Source organism: Vidua macroura, chromosome 7 (genome assembly GCF_024509145.1).
Source record: "Vidua macroura isolate BioBank_ID:100142 chromosome 7, ASM2450914v1, whole genome shotgun sequence".
NCBI classification, from domain to species: Eukaryota; Metazoa; Chordata; class Aves; order Passeriformes; family Viduidae; genus Vidua; species Vidua macroura.
In genome coordinates, this window is record NC_071577.1 from 2325653 (window position 1) to 2343355 (window position 17703).

Genomic DNA, 17703 nt, shown 5'->3' on the forward strand with positions numbered 1-17703 from the left:
TGCAGCTAGTTACCCTAACCCTACTGTATCCATACCTTGGTTGATGAAAGCCTCCACGGGTGGGTACTTGTTGACACTCGGGCTCCGGGTGTAAATACATCCCAGGGATGCTTTGATTCCAAATTAGTTTTGAATTCAAGCATGCCAATCCATCACATTTGCTGCAAAGCAAAATGTCCCAGATCAGCAGTTGCACATGAAACTGCTTTAGATTCCAAATTTGGTTTTGAACTTAGTGTTACCAGGGAAGAAACCCAACAAACCTTCAAAACATTTCAGTGGTGAAGTGAGAGCTTCTGCCAGGGAGAAAATTAAATGTATGGTCAGACTTGGGATGGTTTGAGGTTCTTCCTCATATCCAGCTTTCAGAGGATCTTTTCCCTTTGGATCCAGCACCATCTGACAGCCAGGGCTGAGATGGGGCAGGCAGTGCTCTCTGCTGGGATGTGAATTACACGGGGGGTGTGAGCTCAGTCGGTCCTCAGGGAGCTGCATGAGCTGCTGGTGGTGGTGGCAGATGTGGGGTGGCTCCTACACAGGAGCTGCTTTGAGCTTTTCTGTGATTTTCCTTTTTTTTGTGTGAGCTGGCACAAAGACATGTCTTGAAAATCATCCTTTTGCTGGCAGGTGAGCTTGGATTGAGTTTTTTCAATGATAATCAGCAGATAAAGGATCATGCTGGAGATTTGCCTGGGAGCCCCTGTCCTCATTCCTGTTCCCTGAACAACTGGTTCTGTGGGAGTCCTGTGATGCTTGAGGTCCCACAAGCAGGGCAGCAGGAGGTTTCATGCTGGCTGCACCCAGGGGTGTTGCCTTGAAGGCATCCAGTGCTGAAGCATGAGGCAGCTCCTGAATCAGCCTAGGGAGGTCATGGCAGCAAGTCCTGGGAGCTGAGAGCTCTCAGGTGTCACTGGGAGTACCATGGCCGCCAGCTCTTGATCTGCTTCCAGGCAGCCAAAGGTGGAAGGGAGAAAACAAGTATGGGTGCTTTGATGGCATCTGAGGTGCTTTGGGAAGCTTTGTTTCTGTCATTCTCTAACCCTGAAGGGCAGCGGAGCAGACAGAGCACCCCAGTGGGGTGGCTTGGAGCCAACTCCAGCTCTGCCAGGCTCTAACCAGAAGCCTCCTGGCTGTGTTGGGTGGTGTTCTCCAGCCTGGGCAGCAGAGAAGCACTCAGCCCCCCTCTGTCCGTTGCATCTCTGCCTCACACCCTGGCAGGAGTGAGGTTTCCCAGAAATGAGATCAAGCAGGGGAAAGAATCTCTTGGAGGAAGCCTCAGGCAAGCTGGGCATGGCTCTGTAAGTGGGCTCTGTGCCAGTTCCCACTGATGGTCACATCTTCCTCCACACTGCGCTGGGTCCACGGCATCCAGTAGCTGCATGAGCAGCCCTGGGGTGGGAAGGAGAAGTGGGAGGCTCCTGCCTTGCCTCTTCCACACTGATTTCTTGCCTTCTCACTTGCAGCTACAGCTCCAAACGTTGGCAGCTGCATGGATCAGCCCAGACCCCCAGGAGGGGACAGATGGACAGAGCCGCAGGGTGACAGGGAGCTGTTTCCTGAGGGGGAGCTACTGCTGCAGGTATGGTGCTGTGGCTTGGTCATTTGGGGTCTCCCCAAGCTGCTCTGGAGCTTGTGGTCGCATCTGTGGAGCGGGAGGAGACCCTGCCTTGCCCAGAGCTGCTTCACTGTGATTCCTGCAGGCAATGAGTTCCTGGGGACAGAGACCAGTGGCACTGCCTGGCTGGGATGGGTCCAGATCCCCATTCCCACCATTCCCTCTCATCCCACAGCAATTTGCTGCCCCTTTGATTATATTACATCTCATGGACGTAAGCTCCATCCCAACCAAGAGGTTCAGGGATGTCATATGGTGGTGTAAGGATTGATCCCTGAGTAGTTCCCAAGGTGCTGGCTTGGTTCATTATCTTTAGCAAAGGCCAAGAGGAGAATGTTGAGAGCTGTGAGACAAAACATCCCCCAGGAACTCCTTGCCTTACCTGGGGCATTGTGTGAACTCTGGAGGGATGAGTTCACAGCCTGCCTAGGATGGGAAAAGCCCAGCTTCAGTTTGTAGGTTTTGGGGGAGAAAAGAAGAGCACTTGGATGTTGGGCAACAGTGGTGGACAAAACCAGTGGGAAATGAGAGCTATGCTTTGTAGAAAGGCCACGTGTGTCTCATGAAACAGCTGACAGTGAAGCTCGGAGCACGAGGGCCTGGTGAATCAGCCTCCCACAGTGCTGCTGCTTTGGGCTGCCATCTATAAATGTCAGCTGGAAGGGCCTGGCATGGAAGGTCACATGGAAAGGCTGACTGCTGAACAAGCATCTGGGCACATCAGCTGAGGAACATGCTTACTGGGGCTGCAGGACGAGTCTGTGCAAGACCTTCAATCATTCTGTGTTCTTGGCATCTCCCATGCCTGGCCTTTCACAGAATCCCAGAATGGCTTGGGTGTGAAGGGACCTTAAAGGTCATCTTGTGATGAGCTGCCATGGGCACAGACACCTTGCACTATCCCAGGTTGCTCCAAGCCCCATCCAGCCTGGCCTTGGTCACTTCCAGGGATCCAGGGGAACCACAGCTTCTCTGGGCACCCTGTGCCAGGGCCTCACCACCTTCTCCAGCTCTCCTATAGGCTTTCTGGGCCTTCAGTCCTCTTCTCCCACCTCTCCAAACACCAGCAGATGAATGCTTGGCTCTCTTTAAGCCTGGCTTTGGTTGCTTCAGCCCTGCTCCTGCAGAGCCCTCCAGGCAGCAGGCAGTGTGAGCAGACCCCCAGCAGGAGCCTCCATGTGGGATTTGGGTGAGGCAGTGACTTCTGGGAGCTCAGTGTGACTGTTGGCAGTGAATCTTGGACTACACGAGGTCCCCCATGGTCCCAGCTGTGTGCCAGTGTGATGGTCACAGAGGAGCAGCTGGATACCAGGAGGGAGCCCGTGACTGCCCCAGCCCCAGCATCTCCTGAGCACTCCCCAGGACTGTGGACTTGGACCATATGATGGCAATTTGTTGAGCCATCAACATCAGAGCATTGGCAGGCTGGGGTGACTGAAGGCATCTGGAAAGCTTATGAGGTGTTACTGCGACAGAAATCTCCCCCGCTGAGCTGCCTGGTGGCTTTTTTTCCTCCCCACAAAGATCATTTTAAGCATATACTGTGATTTGCAGCAATCTCTGACTTGGGATCCCTCAGGGGGCTCCCAAACAGCACACAAAGGGAAGGGACTGGTCCCTCAGCAAGCTGGATCTGTACGCTAAGATTCCATTTCGGGTGTTCTTTCCCTAATTTCTCTCCTTCCATTCACTAATAAATTAAACACATCACAGTGAAGAACAGGGGGCATGAGTTACTATCTAGTGCAGTGCTTTGCTTTTGAGGAAAATCAGCCTGAAATGGACACCAGAATCATAGAATATGCAGAGCTGGAAGGGACCCACAAGAAGTGTCGTGTCCAAAGCACAGCCCTAGGAGAGTGGAGCTATTCCCAGCTGGAAAGGAGGACTCCAGATCCTCCATGAAACCTCTCCCTATCTGGTCCCTCCTGACGCAGGAGCTGCCCTGCAGTGAGAGGGGGTTCCATGGGAGGTTTGGAGAAAGTGGTCAGTCCAGCTTGGATCATTGCTTGTGCTGAGAAGAAGAAACTCCGCAGAAGAGAATCTTGCATGGTTACCAAGTGCTGTCCTTCTTTGTGGGGCTCCTTGTTGAGGAAGAAGGTCCCTTCCTGTCCCTGGATGCTGAAGAAACAGCTGGGGGATTTCATCGTTCAGCAGCGGGATTGAAGCTGGGCAGAGTAAGTTTGGACCGAACTTTTGCTTTCAGGCACTCAATGGATTTGCCATCGCCGCAACTGGAGATGGCTACATCTTCTACATCTCCCCTGCCGTGCGGGACTACTTGGGCTTCCACCAGGTGAGCACCATGTTTTCCTGGCTGGAAACAGATGGATGCAGTCCTGGTGTGGGAAGGAGGTGCAGATGGAGAGCAAAGCTTCCCAAAGGGCAGCAGCTCCTGTGGCAGGGGAAGGAGCTGGAGTTTGCCTGTTCTTTACACTCAGTCCTGCACTTTAGTGCCCAGGAAGGGAAACCTTCTGCCATGTCCTCCTCCCGACACCTCTGCCAGGCTGTCCAGGAGCAGACACTATTCTGTTTTGTCATTCCAGTCGGATCTCATCTACCAGAGTGTGTACGAGATGATCCATGCGGGCGACAGGGCCGTCTTCCGCCGCCAGCTGCACAGGACCCCACTGCATGCTGCTGACAGTGAGTGCCAGGGTGATCCCTGCAGGGGTTCACTTGAGCAGCTCTGATCCGTGAGCTCAGGGTGTGCAGCACAGTTTGGAAAGCTTCCTTTTGATTTTCCAGCTTTTCCCCCTGAGCAGCCGCTGCTTGCCAGACGCAGCGCCACGTCCAGCCCCCAGCACCTCCATGCTGAGAAGCAATCCTTGGTGGAGAGGAGCTTCACCTGCCGCTTCCGCTGCCTGCTGGATAACTCCTTGGGATTCTTGGTAATGCTGGGACACCCTTCTGCTCCTCCTGTGCCTGCAGAGTGTTCCCCCAGAGTCACTTGTGTCCCATAGGGATGAGAGCACAGCCAGTTCCCACCACCCTGTTTGCTTCACACCCACATTTTCTAATCCCTGTAAGGCCTTGAATTTCCACCACCATTACAGGGTGCCTGAAGTTCCTTCTTGGGCAGCAAAAGTCAGCAGCAGACAAGTCCCCAGTTGCTCTCTTTGCCATTGCCACACTCCTCCAGCCTCTCTCCATCCTGGAGCTCCAGACCAAAACACTGATCTTCCAGACAAAGCACAAGCTGGACTTCACTCCCATGGCCTGTGATTCCCGGTAAGGCATCTCTCACTTTCCCTGTGGCAAAATCCCTGGTGCTGGACAGAAAACTAGATCTGGTGGGGACAAGGAACACCTGACCCAGCTCCCATGGCCTGATGTTTTTGTCCCTCTACTGCAGGCCCCCAGTAACACAGGGAGCAGGTTAACAGGGCACCAGCACTTCTTGTCTGCTGTGGTTTGCGTGGTTTGTGGAACAGAGGATGCAGCTCAGCCCAGGGCGAGGTTGCACCATCCAGAGTGGGGGTCTGGCCAGTGAGGTGCAACTGTGGGGGATGCATCCCTGGTGTCACTGCACTCCTGTGCTGTTTCCAGGAGGAAGGTTGTCCTGGGATACACAGAAGTGGAGCTGTGCAGAAGAGGGTCCGGATACCAGTTTTTTCATGCGGCTGACATGATGCACTGCGCAGAGCACCATGTGAGAAGTGAGTGCTGGGGGACTGTTGTGGGGGTGTTTGTGGGGTCCCTCAAGGCTCTGGCTGTACTATTGCTCCTTGGTGCTGTCCGTCCCGGGGCTGGAGTAGCTGTGACAAAGGCTCTTCCTCCTGGATGAGCTTGGGCAGCTGGCAGAGAGACAGCACACTGCATCTCCTGCCCCCGTAGCACGGCCACGAGGTGATAGTCAACTTCGTGGCAACTTGCGTGTGTCATTGGTCTGCCTCCGTGGAGGAGCTCTGTCAGTGGCAGTTCTTTTGTGTCCCTGCCCCAGTGATGAAGACAGGGGAGAGCGGGCTGACGGTATTCCGGCTGCTGACCAAGAGGAGCAGCTGGGTGTGGGTGCAGGCCAACGCACGGCTGGTGTACAAACGATGATGCCCGACTGCATCATCGCCCGCCAGCGAGCCCTGTCGTGAGTATTGCTGGCCCCCTTCAGCTGCTCTGGGCTTGGGGGGCTGTCCGAGGCACACAGAGGCCATGAAGGTGGAGGAAAGGGTAGGTGAGGTTGGCACTTTGCAGCATTTGTCCTCCTGTAGTGTGAGTGAAACAGCTCTGAGGAGGTGGTTGTGGACATGCTCTTGCCTGAGAGCAGCAGCCCTTCCCTGAGCCATGCAGACCTCCCTGTGGGCTCCCCAGAGCTCTCTTTAGCCAGCCCAGTCCAGCCCCCTTTTACTCTAGAAAAGCCAGGGCAGGGCTGTGAGTTCCCCTCTTGCTGTCAGAAGGGAGGTTTTGCCTGGCCTGGAGGAGCTGCTCATGCTGTTTCCATCCCTTTTTGCCTCCACACCGAAGGAATGAAGAAGGGGAGGAACATCTCCAGAAGAGAAACTTGCCGCTGCCTTTCAGCTTTGCCACAGGGGAAGCAGTCTTGTGTGGGAATGACCTTCCTGGGTTCTTTGACTCGTTCCAAGCCAAGGAGGAGTTGCAGGTGCAAGCAAACTCCAAGTCAAGTCAGAGCAGCGCTTGGTAGACCCCAGCTCTCTCCTTGGGGCCATGATGAAGCAGGATGCATCCGTATACAATTCCCACGCTGATAACGTGCCTCAGGTCTCCCTGCTAGCTCTCATTCCTGAGCCTGATGGGCTGACTCAGAAGGAGGATGTCAGCAGGGCCAAGGAGGACAGCAACTCCCTCCTGGTGGTCATCGAAACCCTCTTTGAGAAGAGTGAGGTGGATGGAAACGTCTGCCAGACCCTAAAGGTGGACAGCACAGAGCTGCAGCAGTGGGAGGAGGATCTGCTCAGCCTGGGGGTAGAGGAGGAGCCACTAGCTCAGGGGCTTGGCCAGAGGCCGGGCACCAAGGTGACATCCTATATGGAGCAGATGCTCCCCAGGGAGGGTGTTGGAAAGAGCCTGGACTTCCCACACTGCCATGAGGAAAACAGTGCTATGGCTCACTTCCAGCGCTGCTGGGCAGCTGGTTCAGCATTCCCAGCACAGCCCCAGGCAGCGGGCACATGGGGAGGCCAGGGGGCTGTGGGCTCCGTGGGCTCCGTAGCCTCCGTTACCTCTGAGGGCAGCTTTGCCCAGCCAGAGCAGCAGGTCCCGTTTAACCCAGCCGGGCCGGTGGCAGGGACTGTGCTGGCTGTTCCCATCTCCAGCAGCAAATCCTCTGCAGACTTCAGCTGGCAAACCAAGCGTTTCAGGCAGAAGCTACCCCCTCTGGTCCTGTAGATAACACTCTTCCTACTGCTCAGAGCCAGCCTGGGTGCCAGCTGGTGGGCTCAAGCTGCTCACCCCCATTGCACTCAAACACGTTGGTGACTCTGTGGCACAATAAACTCCTCCAGGCAAACCCAGTCAGTTGCCCATCGGAGGCTTTGCTGGCCATAGTTCCAAAACAGCTGGAAGCTGCAGGAGCATACGTGGAGTCCCAGACTCTGCCAGGTGGCAGTCCTGAGAATTCCCCGGGGGCTGGGCTGTGGTGGCCACCCCCCTCCCAGTCTTTTCCTTGCCCTGTCCAGGGTTTGCATCAGTCCCTGTTCTCTGGGGATGGGAAGCTCGATGATGTGGAGGCTGCTCTCCCTGCACCCTTAGAAGCCAGAAGGCTGCCAGGGCATGGCGGCTTCCCCAAACAGCCCCTGGTAGCCCACATAGACCCCAGCTTTTCCTGGGAGGGGGAGCAGGCAGTGCTCTGAGAGGACAAGGGGTTCTCACAGCTGTGGCTCCCACAGGCTGGGGCAGCTCCTCAGAGGAGCCATGGGGCAGGGCCAGTGCACCACAGCGGACTCCTGCTGAACTCCAGCATGGATCCCAGCACCCACGAGATGGACTGCGTTGTGCTGTCCAAGTGCCACTATGGAAACAGCCTTTTTAGGCATGAGAGCAACTTCCTGAGGGATGCTGCTAAAGTATCCCTTCCCCAGCAGCCAGGCACTTTGCTTTGCCCTGCTGAGAACCACCCTGGAGCACCTTCCTCCTCACCGGGCTCGGTTTCAAGGTGCTCAGCAGCTCTCCCTGTGAAGGTGGGTGCAGGAGCACCCCTGTGCTCCGGGCAGGGTCCTGGCTGCCCATCAGTTCCCTTCTCAGCTGGGCAGCCCCTCGGTACCTGTGAGATCCAGGCTCAAGGTGAGGTGCGAGGGCTGCAGAACCTGAGGGGTGTCCGGCTCCTGTGGAGGTCTGCCAGGGGTGCAGCCACACCATCCTTTGTGGGCAGCCTGGTTTGGGGCTCCATGTGAACCAGGAGCCCTGTCTTGAAAAGCCACCAGCAGCTGTGAGCTCTTCTGGTACCCGCCAGGTGCGTCCCATGCTCCCTGGTCTCTCGGGATTTTGTCTTCCAGTGCTTTCAGGCAGTCTAAGATGAAGTGGTTTGGACTTTTTGTTCCATAAGAAGTCTTTCAGGGAGATGCAGCTGTGCCTCTGGGGAGGCTTGTGGGCTTCTGGGCTCCAAGGAAGAACATTGCTTGCTGGCACATCCGTGTGCTTGGGGCAGCCTCTTGCAGATGGAGCTGCTGCCTCAGAGGCAGGTAGCACTGAACTGCTGTTTCTCAACAAAACAGCGTGCTCTTCTCGTCTCCTGTGTTGGACCACCCTTGTCATGTTGCTGTTTAGTCCCCTGCATCATCTCTGCCAGCCTGAGCCTCTTTTCCTCCTGTGCTCTCCATCTCCTCCAGAGATCATCCAAATCCTTTGGAAAAGATGTTACCAAGCACTTCAAGAAGCTCAGCAGCATTGAAGGGTCTCAGTGAGAGGTGGAGTTGGTGGGAGTGGAGGCATCCTGGGGATTTGGGCTCTCCAGCAGCCTCCCAGGGGAGTTTGGGAGAGGTGGGTACCAGGCACTGTGACTTTTCTGGGATGCAGGGTGGGGAAGGTCCAGCCAAGCTCCCCTTGGGTTTGTCACTGGCTTGTCCTTGTTGTCCTCTTCTCTGCTCCACAGTGCCATGGGACAGAGAAGAGTGGGGCTTCCCCCTGTGGTTTTGCCAAAGCAGTGAGAAGGAAAGGCAGGGAGGGATGCAGTGACCACTGGCTGCCTCTCCACTTCAGACCCACTTGGTGCCCTTCAAACCATTGTTCTGCAGCCCAGAACAACCACTTTGTTGAATTCTCTTCCTTTTCTAGATACGTAACCTAAGATTTGAATGAATTGGTTTTTCCCCACCATGAGAACAAAGTCTTGCAGATCCATCAGGGAAATCCACAAAAAAAAAGCAATGATTTTTTTTTTGGGGGGGGAGGGTGGGGATGATTTGAGACCACACTGACTTGCAACATTGGGTTAGAGAGGTCAGAGTTCTTGGGGACATTCACACCTTCCCCTCATGCACCCATCAGCCTGAGCATCACATCTGCCTCGCACACCAGTGTTAAGCATTTGCAGATCAAATTAAATCAGGCAATCAGCACAGGGCCAGCAGCAAGCCCACATGTCCCGGTGTAGAGTGGCCTCATCTCCCTGGGTCTCTTCCTTCATGCCCAGCCTTGCCTCCGCTCATGGGGCCTGGGAAAGGTCAAGCTCCTCTCTGCAGGCTGGGAGCAGAGCAATGCTGAAACGTGCTGGACCACTCTAAGGTGGCTTCGAGGAGCACCTAGGTCGGGCAGGGAGTTGACTGGCCATGATCCAGATCCAAAAAGCGGCAGGATGGACTCTGCTCACTAGCCTCTCATGCTGGTGACTGTGAAACGCTGCTGGGGGCGTACCAGGGGCTCCCAGTGTTGCAAGAGGTGGGCCTTGGGTTGGGGACACTGTTGCTTGGGGCCGTGACAGACCTCCCTGTGCTCTGTCACTGGTGTCTGATCTCTTGTACCTCGTGGCTGTACAGATAAAGTCTGTTCTGGTGGCAGCATCTCATTTCTGCTCCATGATTTCTTTGTGCTGCTGGTGGCAGCTGGATGGTGCTGAGGGGAAAAGAGCTGTCCGGTGAAATGAACAGGGCTAATGCCTTTATTAAATGTTCAGCTCTTTATTAAAAAGATCAGCTGGGCAGGGGGCTCGACGCAGAGCTCGCCCCTGCAGTCGTAGCTTTCCCAGGCGGCCGAAAGGAAGGAGGCGTGCAGAGTCTGTCACTGAAGTCCAGAGCAGCAGCTGTCCCTTCTTCTTTCCTTGTAGCACACCGGTGGCCAGAGGGTGAGGAGGCGTGGCATGCAGAGTCTGTTGCTGAAGTCCAGAGCAACAGCTGTCCTCGCTCCTTCCATGGTGGCAGCACCAGGGCTCTCTGTCTCTGTCGCCCTGCTTCTCAGAGCCTAATACAGTCTTCTTTCTTAGGTGATGGCAACGGGTAAAAGTCAATCAGGGGATGTGTTTCCCTCTTCCTCAGCTAGGGCATTCGTCTAGACTCCTCTACTGTGTTCAGTTTTTGATTTATAGTCCTTTTTATCTCCTAAAAATGCTCCCACGATCCTATGGGGTTTTTATTTGCATGTTAGTCCCAGAATGGCAGCGTGGAGGGGTGGGAGGCCAGTTATCTCCAGGTAGTTTAGAGAAAACAAACAGAGCAATTAGCTAATTAGCATTTCAATATCGGTACTTAGCTAGAGTTAGTAGTTTTTTTTAGTGTTGCCATGGGAACTAGGAAGGCCCTGCCCGCGTCTCTCAGGAACACGTGGAAACTGTTCATTACAAATCCCTCCTCTATTTCTTTGATCGGGCTTAAGCCCGCATCAACTTACAGTCTTTGGCTTTTGAGGGCTAACTTCTTTTGGCTTTTGTATGCTTTTACTCATGTCTGATGGTAATTCTCGTGGCCTTTAGAAACCAAGTAAGACTTAATAATATTCTAATTAAATTTTTTTTTCAGTTAACTCCTTTGGCTAAAGGACACTTAGTCTTATTAAACAATTACCAAGTACTTAAACCTTTACTATGGTACTTTAACTCAGAAACAGTTATTAACACCTTACTGTATATCAGCCTCTAGCAAGTCTTCTTTAAAGTTAATTTTAAGTCCTCTGGTTTCTTCATTACTGTCCATGCACAAGAGGAGGCGGGTAACACTGTTGGGTCTGGTCTGGCGTCTGGGGGTGGCACTGGTCCTTTAACTCTGGTGACGTGGGTCCAGCCTTTTTCTTGGGTCCGCACCGCAGTGTGTGTAGTGAGTAGTACCTGGAAAGGTCCTTCGAATTTGGGGGTTAATGGAGTGGTAGTGTTCCAGGACTTTATCAACACCCAATCCCCAGGACTGATGTTGTGGGCATTGGCGTCCAGAGGGGAAGTTTGGGAGAGATACCCCTTCTTTCGGAGGCCTTCTAGGGATTTTCCTATGACCTCTAAATATTTCTGAGTTGCTGCCTCCCCTTCCAGGTAAACTGCTGTACTGAAAGGGGTGATTAAAAAAAAAGGGAGTCTAAACATTATTTCATAGGGAGAGACCCCTATGTCAGACTGAGGTCTGGTTCTGATGCGCAAGAGAGCGAGAGGTAAACACCTGAGCCAATTCATCTTTGTTTCTTCAATTAATTTAGTTAACACATTTTTAAGAGTTCTATTCATCCTTTTCACTCTTCTAGAGCTTTGAGGATGCCATGGGGTGTGCAATCTCCACCATACCCCCAGGGCTTTTGTTACTTGATGTAAAGTTTGAGCGACAAAATGTGGACCTTGGTCCAAGTCAATGTCATTGACTAGCCCATATCGTGGTATGATGTTTTCTAAGATTATTCTTGCAACTTCCTGCGCAGTTTCCTTTTTGGTTGGGAAAGCCTCCACCCAGTGAGTGAGGTGATCCACGATCACTAGTAAATGTTTGTACTTTAATTTTCCCTTGCAGGGTCAACTTTCGGGCTTCTTTTATCAGGATAGCTGCTGCTGCTGCGATTACTTGCAGGCAAGTTGGCCATCCTCTGGCTACTGGGTCTAGTAGTTTTGAGAGGTAGGCTATTGGCTTTTTTTATCTTTCCCACTTAAATACATTCTATGGGCTTCTTTGAGCAACTCATTCATGTTCTTTTCTTGCCAGTCCTCTATCTTTTCTAGTTTTTGTCTAATATCGGGCCAGGATTTGGTGACAAACTAGACCTTTAAGAGGACTTGACCCTCTGGGCTATCTGGGTCTATATTTGAATACAACTGGAAATTTCGTTTTAGTCGGTTAAGCCAAATTGCCGGGGTCTCATCCTTCTCCTGAGTACCATCAAAGGCCAATTTCGTGTTGCTTCCCCTAGGGATACTCTTTCATCCCTCTTATCATGAGGGCCCTATAGTCTCTCATGTTTTGCCTACCTTCTTGTTGGCTGGGACTCCAGTTGGGGTCTACTAAGGGCATCCCCTGGTTCCCTGGGGGCCCCAGTCCACCCTCTCTTTCCCATATCTTCACCCCTGCCACTCGGATCATCTGGACCTCTCTCGGAGAGAACAATGCTTAGAATAGCTCAGGTCTCCCCAGGTACAAATACTCAGCCCTAGAAATTGGTCCAACTGGCTAGATATTCCAACAGGGTCTTCCACGAAATTTCTTAGCTCTTTCCCAAATCCCCGGACTTTGGAAGCTGCCAAAGGTGCATCCACAAACCTAACTCCCCCAGCTGCTCTACCCATAGGAACCCCTCTAAGGGGAAAGAGACCCTCCACCCTTGGTGCTTTGGATTGGGTGCTACAATACGGCCCTTTTTCTAAGACATCAGGCAGGGAAATAGTAGTGGAGACAGACACTGGAGGCCAGGGGGCATGCCAGGTGGCGAACCAACCCTGGGCAAGGGTGGCCTCAGCTCCCAAGTGGGAGGAGGCAAGGAAACTCCAGCTGGAGAAGGGGAAGAGGGAGTTGGGGAGATGGTTGAGGAAACTAAGGAAGGGACGATGAAACAGAGGTGGGAAAACGGGGGAAAGGAATCAGGGACTCAATAGGAGGGGCTGAAGGACCAACTGGGGAAACTGGAGCAGAAGGGGGCAGGCAATCGAGGGCGTCCCATTCCTTTATTTTTCTAGTCTCCCCCTCTCTATTCTCTTTGTCTTCCTCTCTATTTCTTTATAATTTGCATATTCTCAGTCTCATTATTTATAGAATTCTCCAGCCAGCAAGCTGCATAAGATAGTTGTTCTATATCAAGGTCCTCTCGGGTTTTTTAGGTGCTGGTTTAACTGATTACACATCCACTGATCTTGGGTTCCATACCACGGCCACTCTCCCTGTAATTCTAACTTCGGCCATACTTCTATACTGTAATGTATCATCTTACTCTTGTCGAGACCCTTCATGGTCTCCCGAGAATCCCATTAGTCTAACAGTTGCCCCAAGGGGCTGTTAGGGGGAATTCTCTTTGCTTTGGAAGGATTTGCTCCTTTACTATAACCTCTTCCCATTTTCAGGCCTCAAAACCAAAAAAAATATATATATACCTTAAATGGTGCTTCTATCTAAAATGGAATATACTGACAGGCAGCTAAAGCTCATCAGGCCTCTCCCAACTTAGTCTTTTGAATCACTTGACTAAACTTAATCTCTTTTAACTAAATTCCCACTCTTGGTCCTACCCTCTTGGCACTTTACATTGTCTCTTGGCCAGGACAATCACTAGTCACACTTCCATCTATTGTCTTCTGTTCTTTTTCTCCTTGGCCTAAGTTTTGAACTTCTTGATGGACTTTCTAGGCTTGGACCCCTGCTAAGTCCCGCCCAAACTCTTACTTGGCCTTTTGCCTAACCTTCTTACTAGGCTTGGGAAGCTTGGTCTCCCTGCCGAGGTAAGGTCGAACGTCCTGCCGAGCCTTACACTCGAACTCCGGCCAAGCCCCCTTGCCTGACTCTCCTACTAGGTTTGGGAAGCTTGGTCTCCCTGCCGAGGTAAGGTTGAACGTCCTGCCGAGCCTTACACTCGAACTCCAGCTAAGCTCCCTTGCCTGACTCTCCTGCTAGGCTTAGCTTGCTTGCCTTCCTGCCTTTCTGCTTACTTGGGTTCATGCCTGCTCTGACAGAGACATCCTGCCCTGCCTTCCAGAGACATTCCCCTACCTGCTATGCCGGGGACCTCCGTCCATGCCTGCCATGGACATCCTACCTGCCCTGTTATCCTGTCCTGCCTGGTAGGGACATACCTTCTGCCTGGCGGGGACACGCCCCCTGCCCGGTGGGGACGTGCCCTCTGCCTGCCGGGGACATGCCACTCCTGTCTGCTAGGACATCCTGCCCTACCTGCCAGGGACATCCCACCTGCCATCCTATCCCATCCTGCCTGCCAGGGACATGCCCTCTAGGACCTCCACATCCCACCTGCCCTGCTGGGGGCATTCCCCTTGCCCTGATTGCCAGGGACTTACTTTGCCCCTAGGGGACCTCCACACGCTCGGAGGAGGGCCTGCTTTACTTCTAAGGAGACGCCTTAGTCGCTCCTGCATTCCACTCGCTTCCCCCCGTTCCCGGCCAGCCCCTTCGCAGGAGTCTGGAAACACGGTACTAGCGGGTCCCTCTCACTTCGGGGGTCCGAGCTGACGGCCCCCGTCTCACTCACTTACTCATTCGCTCGTCTCCCGGTTTTTCTTACCAATCCGACGCTCCTCTGTGTTGCTCGTCTCACACTGATCCTAGGGTCCGAAGGTAGCCAGTGACTCCCGAGGGTCTCTCGAAGCAGGTGGTCAAGCTGTCCAGCTGTCCGGGGGTCCTCTTTGGGCGTGGCTATCCCGGACGAGCCGGCAATTGAAATGAACAGGGCTAATGCCTTTATTAAATGTTCAGCTCTTTATTAAAAAGATCAGCTGGGCAGGGGGCTCGACGCAGAGCTCGCCCCCGCAGTCGTAGCTTTTCCCAGGTGGCCGAAAGGAAGGAGGCATGCAGAGTCTGTCACTGAAGTCCAGAGCAGCAGCTGTCCCTTCTTCTTTCCTTGTAGCACACCGGTGGCCAGAGGGTGAGGAGGCGTGGCATGCAGAGTCTGTTGCTGAAGTCCAGAATAACAGTTGTCCCCGCTTCTTCCGTGGTGGCAGCACCAGGGCTCTCTCTCTGCCTTTCTCTCTCCCTGCTTCTCACAGCCTAACCTAGTCTATTCTTTCTTAGGTGATGGCGACGGGTAAAAGTCAATCAGGGGATGTGTTTCCCTCTTCCTCAGCTAGGGCATTTGTCTAGACTCCTCTACTGTGTTCAGTTTTTGATTTATAGTCCTTTTTATCTCTTAAAAATACTCCCATGATTCTAAGGGGTTTTTATTTGCATGTTAGTCCCAGAATGGCAGCGTGGAGGGGTGGGAGGCCAGTTATCTCCAGGTAGTTTAGAGAAAACAAACAGAGCAATTAGCTAATTAGCATTTCAATATCAGTACTTAGCTAGAGTTAGTAGTTTTTTTAGTGTTGCCATGGGAACTAGGAAGGCCCTGCCCGTGTCTCTCGGGAACATGTGGAAACTGTTCATTACAGCAGGTGCTTGGGTTGTTCTCTGCAGCTCCAGGTGGATGCCAATGCTGCTCTTCACAGCCTTCTTCCTGCCCCTCTGCCAAGTGCAATGGGCCTTCAAGGACTGAAAGGGGCACAGAGAGCCAAAGGGGGACACTTGCAGCTGCCTCACTGGGAGCTCCCTGGGGAAGCACTTCCTTGAGAAGCAAGCCCCTTTCTTCCAAAGGCGTTTCCTTAAATGTGCAGCTTTTCTGGGGAACACCAACACACCCTTTAAGAAACGCTGGCAAGGCTGAAGGAGTTCAGGTCCTTTCGGGACAGGCACTCCAGCTCTAGCTCGTATTCCCCCAAGTGCGTTTCCAGGTGGAGGTTCAGAGGTGCAGCCCCCGGCCCTCTACCAACACAAGCTGCCCGCTGCCTCTTCACCTGCCTCAACTCCTGCCTGCGTTCATGGCACCAAAACCAGGCTGTTCCCGGCCACAGATCAGAGCCCTGTTCCCGCAGGACGCTCTTGCCAGCACCTTCCAGGACTCTCCGCTCTGCACGCAGCGCTTTTCATGCCTGCTCCCAACAGGCTTTGGAAGGCAGAGCACAACCTGGCTGCCTCTGCCAGCAGCACACCCCAAACACAGGCGGAGGAAGAAGCAGCAGGGGCTGTTTTGCGGCCATGCCCAAGAGAAACGGGAAGGGTGCCCTCCCTGTGGGCTCACTTGGTTGGCTTTCTGACTGGCTCTGAGCCTGGGGCTGCCATTCCTCACCTGTGGGGACCAGAACCACACCCGGGATCCCGGCACTGCCTGACAGCGCTCCGGGCACTGGCACGGTCGCACGTCCGAGTCTCGGGCCCCGCGCTGCTGCTGCATTTGCTCTTAGGCACACCCAAAGCCGCCTGTTAAGCCTGGATGGTTGCTGGTTCTGTCCTCTTCCTCATCCTGTGCAGGGATGGAGCACTGCTGAGCTTTCAAGAAGCTGCTCTTGAAAACTTCCAGCATTCCAAGCTCCTTTGAGCTCCGTGGATGCTTGCCATGGAATCCCTCACAGCTGGGTTCATCCTCAGGTTGGCTCTTCCAAATTCCAGGGGCTCCAGGGTGCTCAGCAAGATCTGCAACTCCACTGTGGTGGTGCCTGGCTACGCAAACGGAGCAGAAAGCTTTGTGAATTTGGAGTTTGGATTTTCTGTTTCCTAAACCTAAAGTTGGAATTTCTATTCTGTACTTTTACGTGTATTTACCATTTCCCCTGAAGCTATTCCCATGGATTTTACCTGTAATGTATTCATACTGGACATTGCTCTATTGGTTTCACCTTATCTCTCACTTTCCCCTATAAAAACAGTAAACCAACCCCAGACCGGGGTCACTTGTATGTGCGGCGTTCGAGCAAATACAACCTACTTCGGACTGCGCAACAAGTGTCCAATCTCTTGAGTCTCTTTATCCCGGTCATGGACGTGCTCTTGAAATAGCTCTGTCTGTATCAAATGAACCCCAAAGTTGGTTGTTGCTTCTCTCTGACTGCCCCCGGCAGCGCCTGGCCAACGCCCCTGGAAAAAGGAGCCGGGCGGAAACAAGGAAGTCGGATAGAGAAAGCGACAAGTGTCGCCACAATGTGTGGCTCTGATACAGCAGCTGTTTTTAGGGCATGGCAGATAGCGCTCCGGTTTGGGGCTTTTCCAGATGCTGTTTTCCACAGCCGTCACCGCGGGAGACACAGCCGCTGACGCCGCCACTGCTGAGCCGTCAGCGCCAGAGTCTGCCCGGTGGGAAAAAGCCCTTGGACCACGGCATCTGTGAAGGGGTTCTCGCCCCCTTTCATGCAGCTCCGCAGCTCTATTGCTGCTGAGAAACTGTTCCGGTTTCTGTCCGCTTCCGTTTTCAGCAGGGAGTAGACGCAACTTCCGCACACCCTGAAAGACGGCTTCAGACCAGGAACCGCTGCTGTTTTTTGTTTTCTAAGAGTCGGCGGTGTGGTAAGTTTCAGTTCTAGCATGGGAAGGACCCGGCTAGGGAAATCTTACTTGGTAGAGGCACCCCTGTCCCTGTGGAGGGAAAGGGCATGTGGGTGCGCAGCGTGTGGGGTGCCGCCATCGGTTTTTAGACCTTTTCAGGTTTTTTTCTTTGTTTTTTTCTGGCAGCAGGTGGGTGAGGCTTGCTGGTGGGCAGAATGGGTGGGAAATTGTCCACACAGCAGAAAGAGATTTATAACCAAGTAAAAGGAGCCCTGACAGAGTCAGGAGAAAGTTTTTCTAAGAGTTTTGTGAAAAAGTTTATTAAGTGGTTGGTTTTAAGATTTCCAAACGTCTCAGCTCAGGATGTGAGGGAAAAGGGTTTTTGGAAGCGGGTTGGCTTCCAAAACACCTTGTGGGTGAGGGGGATTGGAACCAATCCCAAAAGCAAGCAGCCGAGATTCCAAAGCCAGTGTTAGATCTCACAAAAGACGCAGCAGAACAAGCATTTCTTAGTATGCCCTCAAAGGAACCTATAATACCTTATATCGCACTCAAGCAATCTGTTTCAGAGCCATTCATGGATTTTGTTGATTGAGTGAGAGACACGGTCGAGAAAAAGGTGGAAGGGCAAGAAGCACGAGACGAAATCATGTTAGAAATTATTACCACAAATACAAATGAGGCCTGTCGGCGAGTCATCATGGCTCTTCCAGCGTCTCCTCC

At 53.1% G+C, this 17703-nt stretch overlaps 1 protein-coding gene across 1 annotated transcript; it reads left to right on the top strand.

Annotated features, from left to right (window-relative positions):
• The first annotated feature begins 1428 nt into the window (after nt 1-1428).
• On the top strand, nt 1429-16942 carry LOC128809950 (aryl hydrocarbon receptor-like). The gene is given in 16 exon segments (XM_053982382.1): nt 1429-1579; nt 3822-3911; nt 4162-4265; nt 4395-4506; nt 4646-4660; nt 4662-4846; nt 5165-5274; nt 5559-5657; nt 5660-5699; nt 6077-6251; nt 6254-6826; nt 7459-7635; nt 7941-8021; nt 16560-16640; nt 16725-16821; nt 16911-16942. Coding segments are annotated over 16 exon segments (2061 nt in total). The 5' UTR covers nt 1429-1489.
• Nucleotides 16943-17703: the final 761 nt, after the last annotated feature.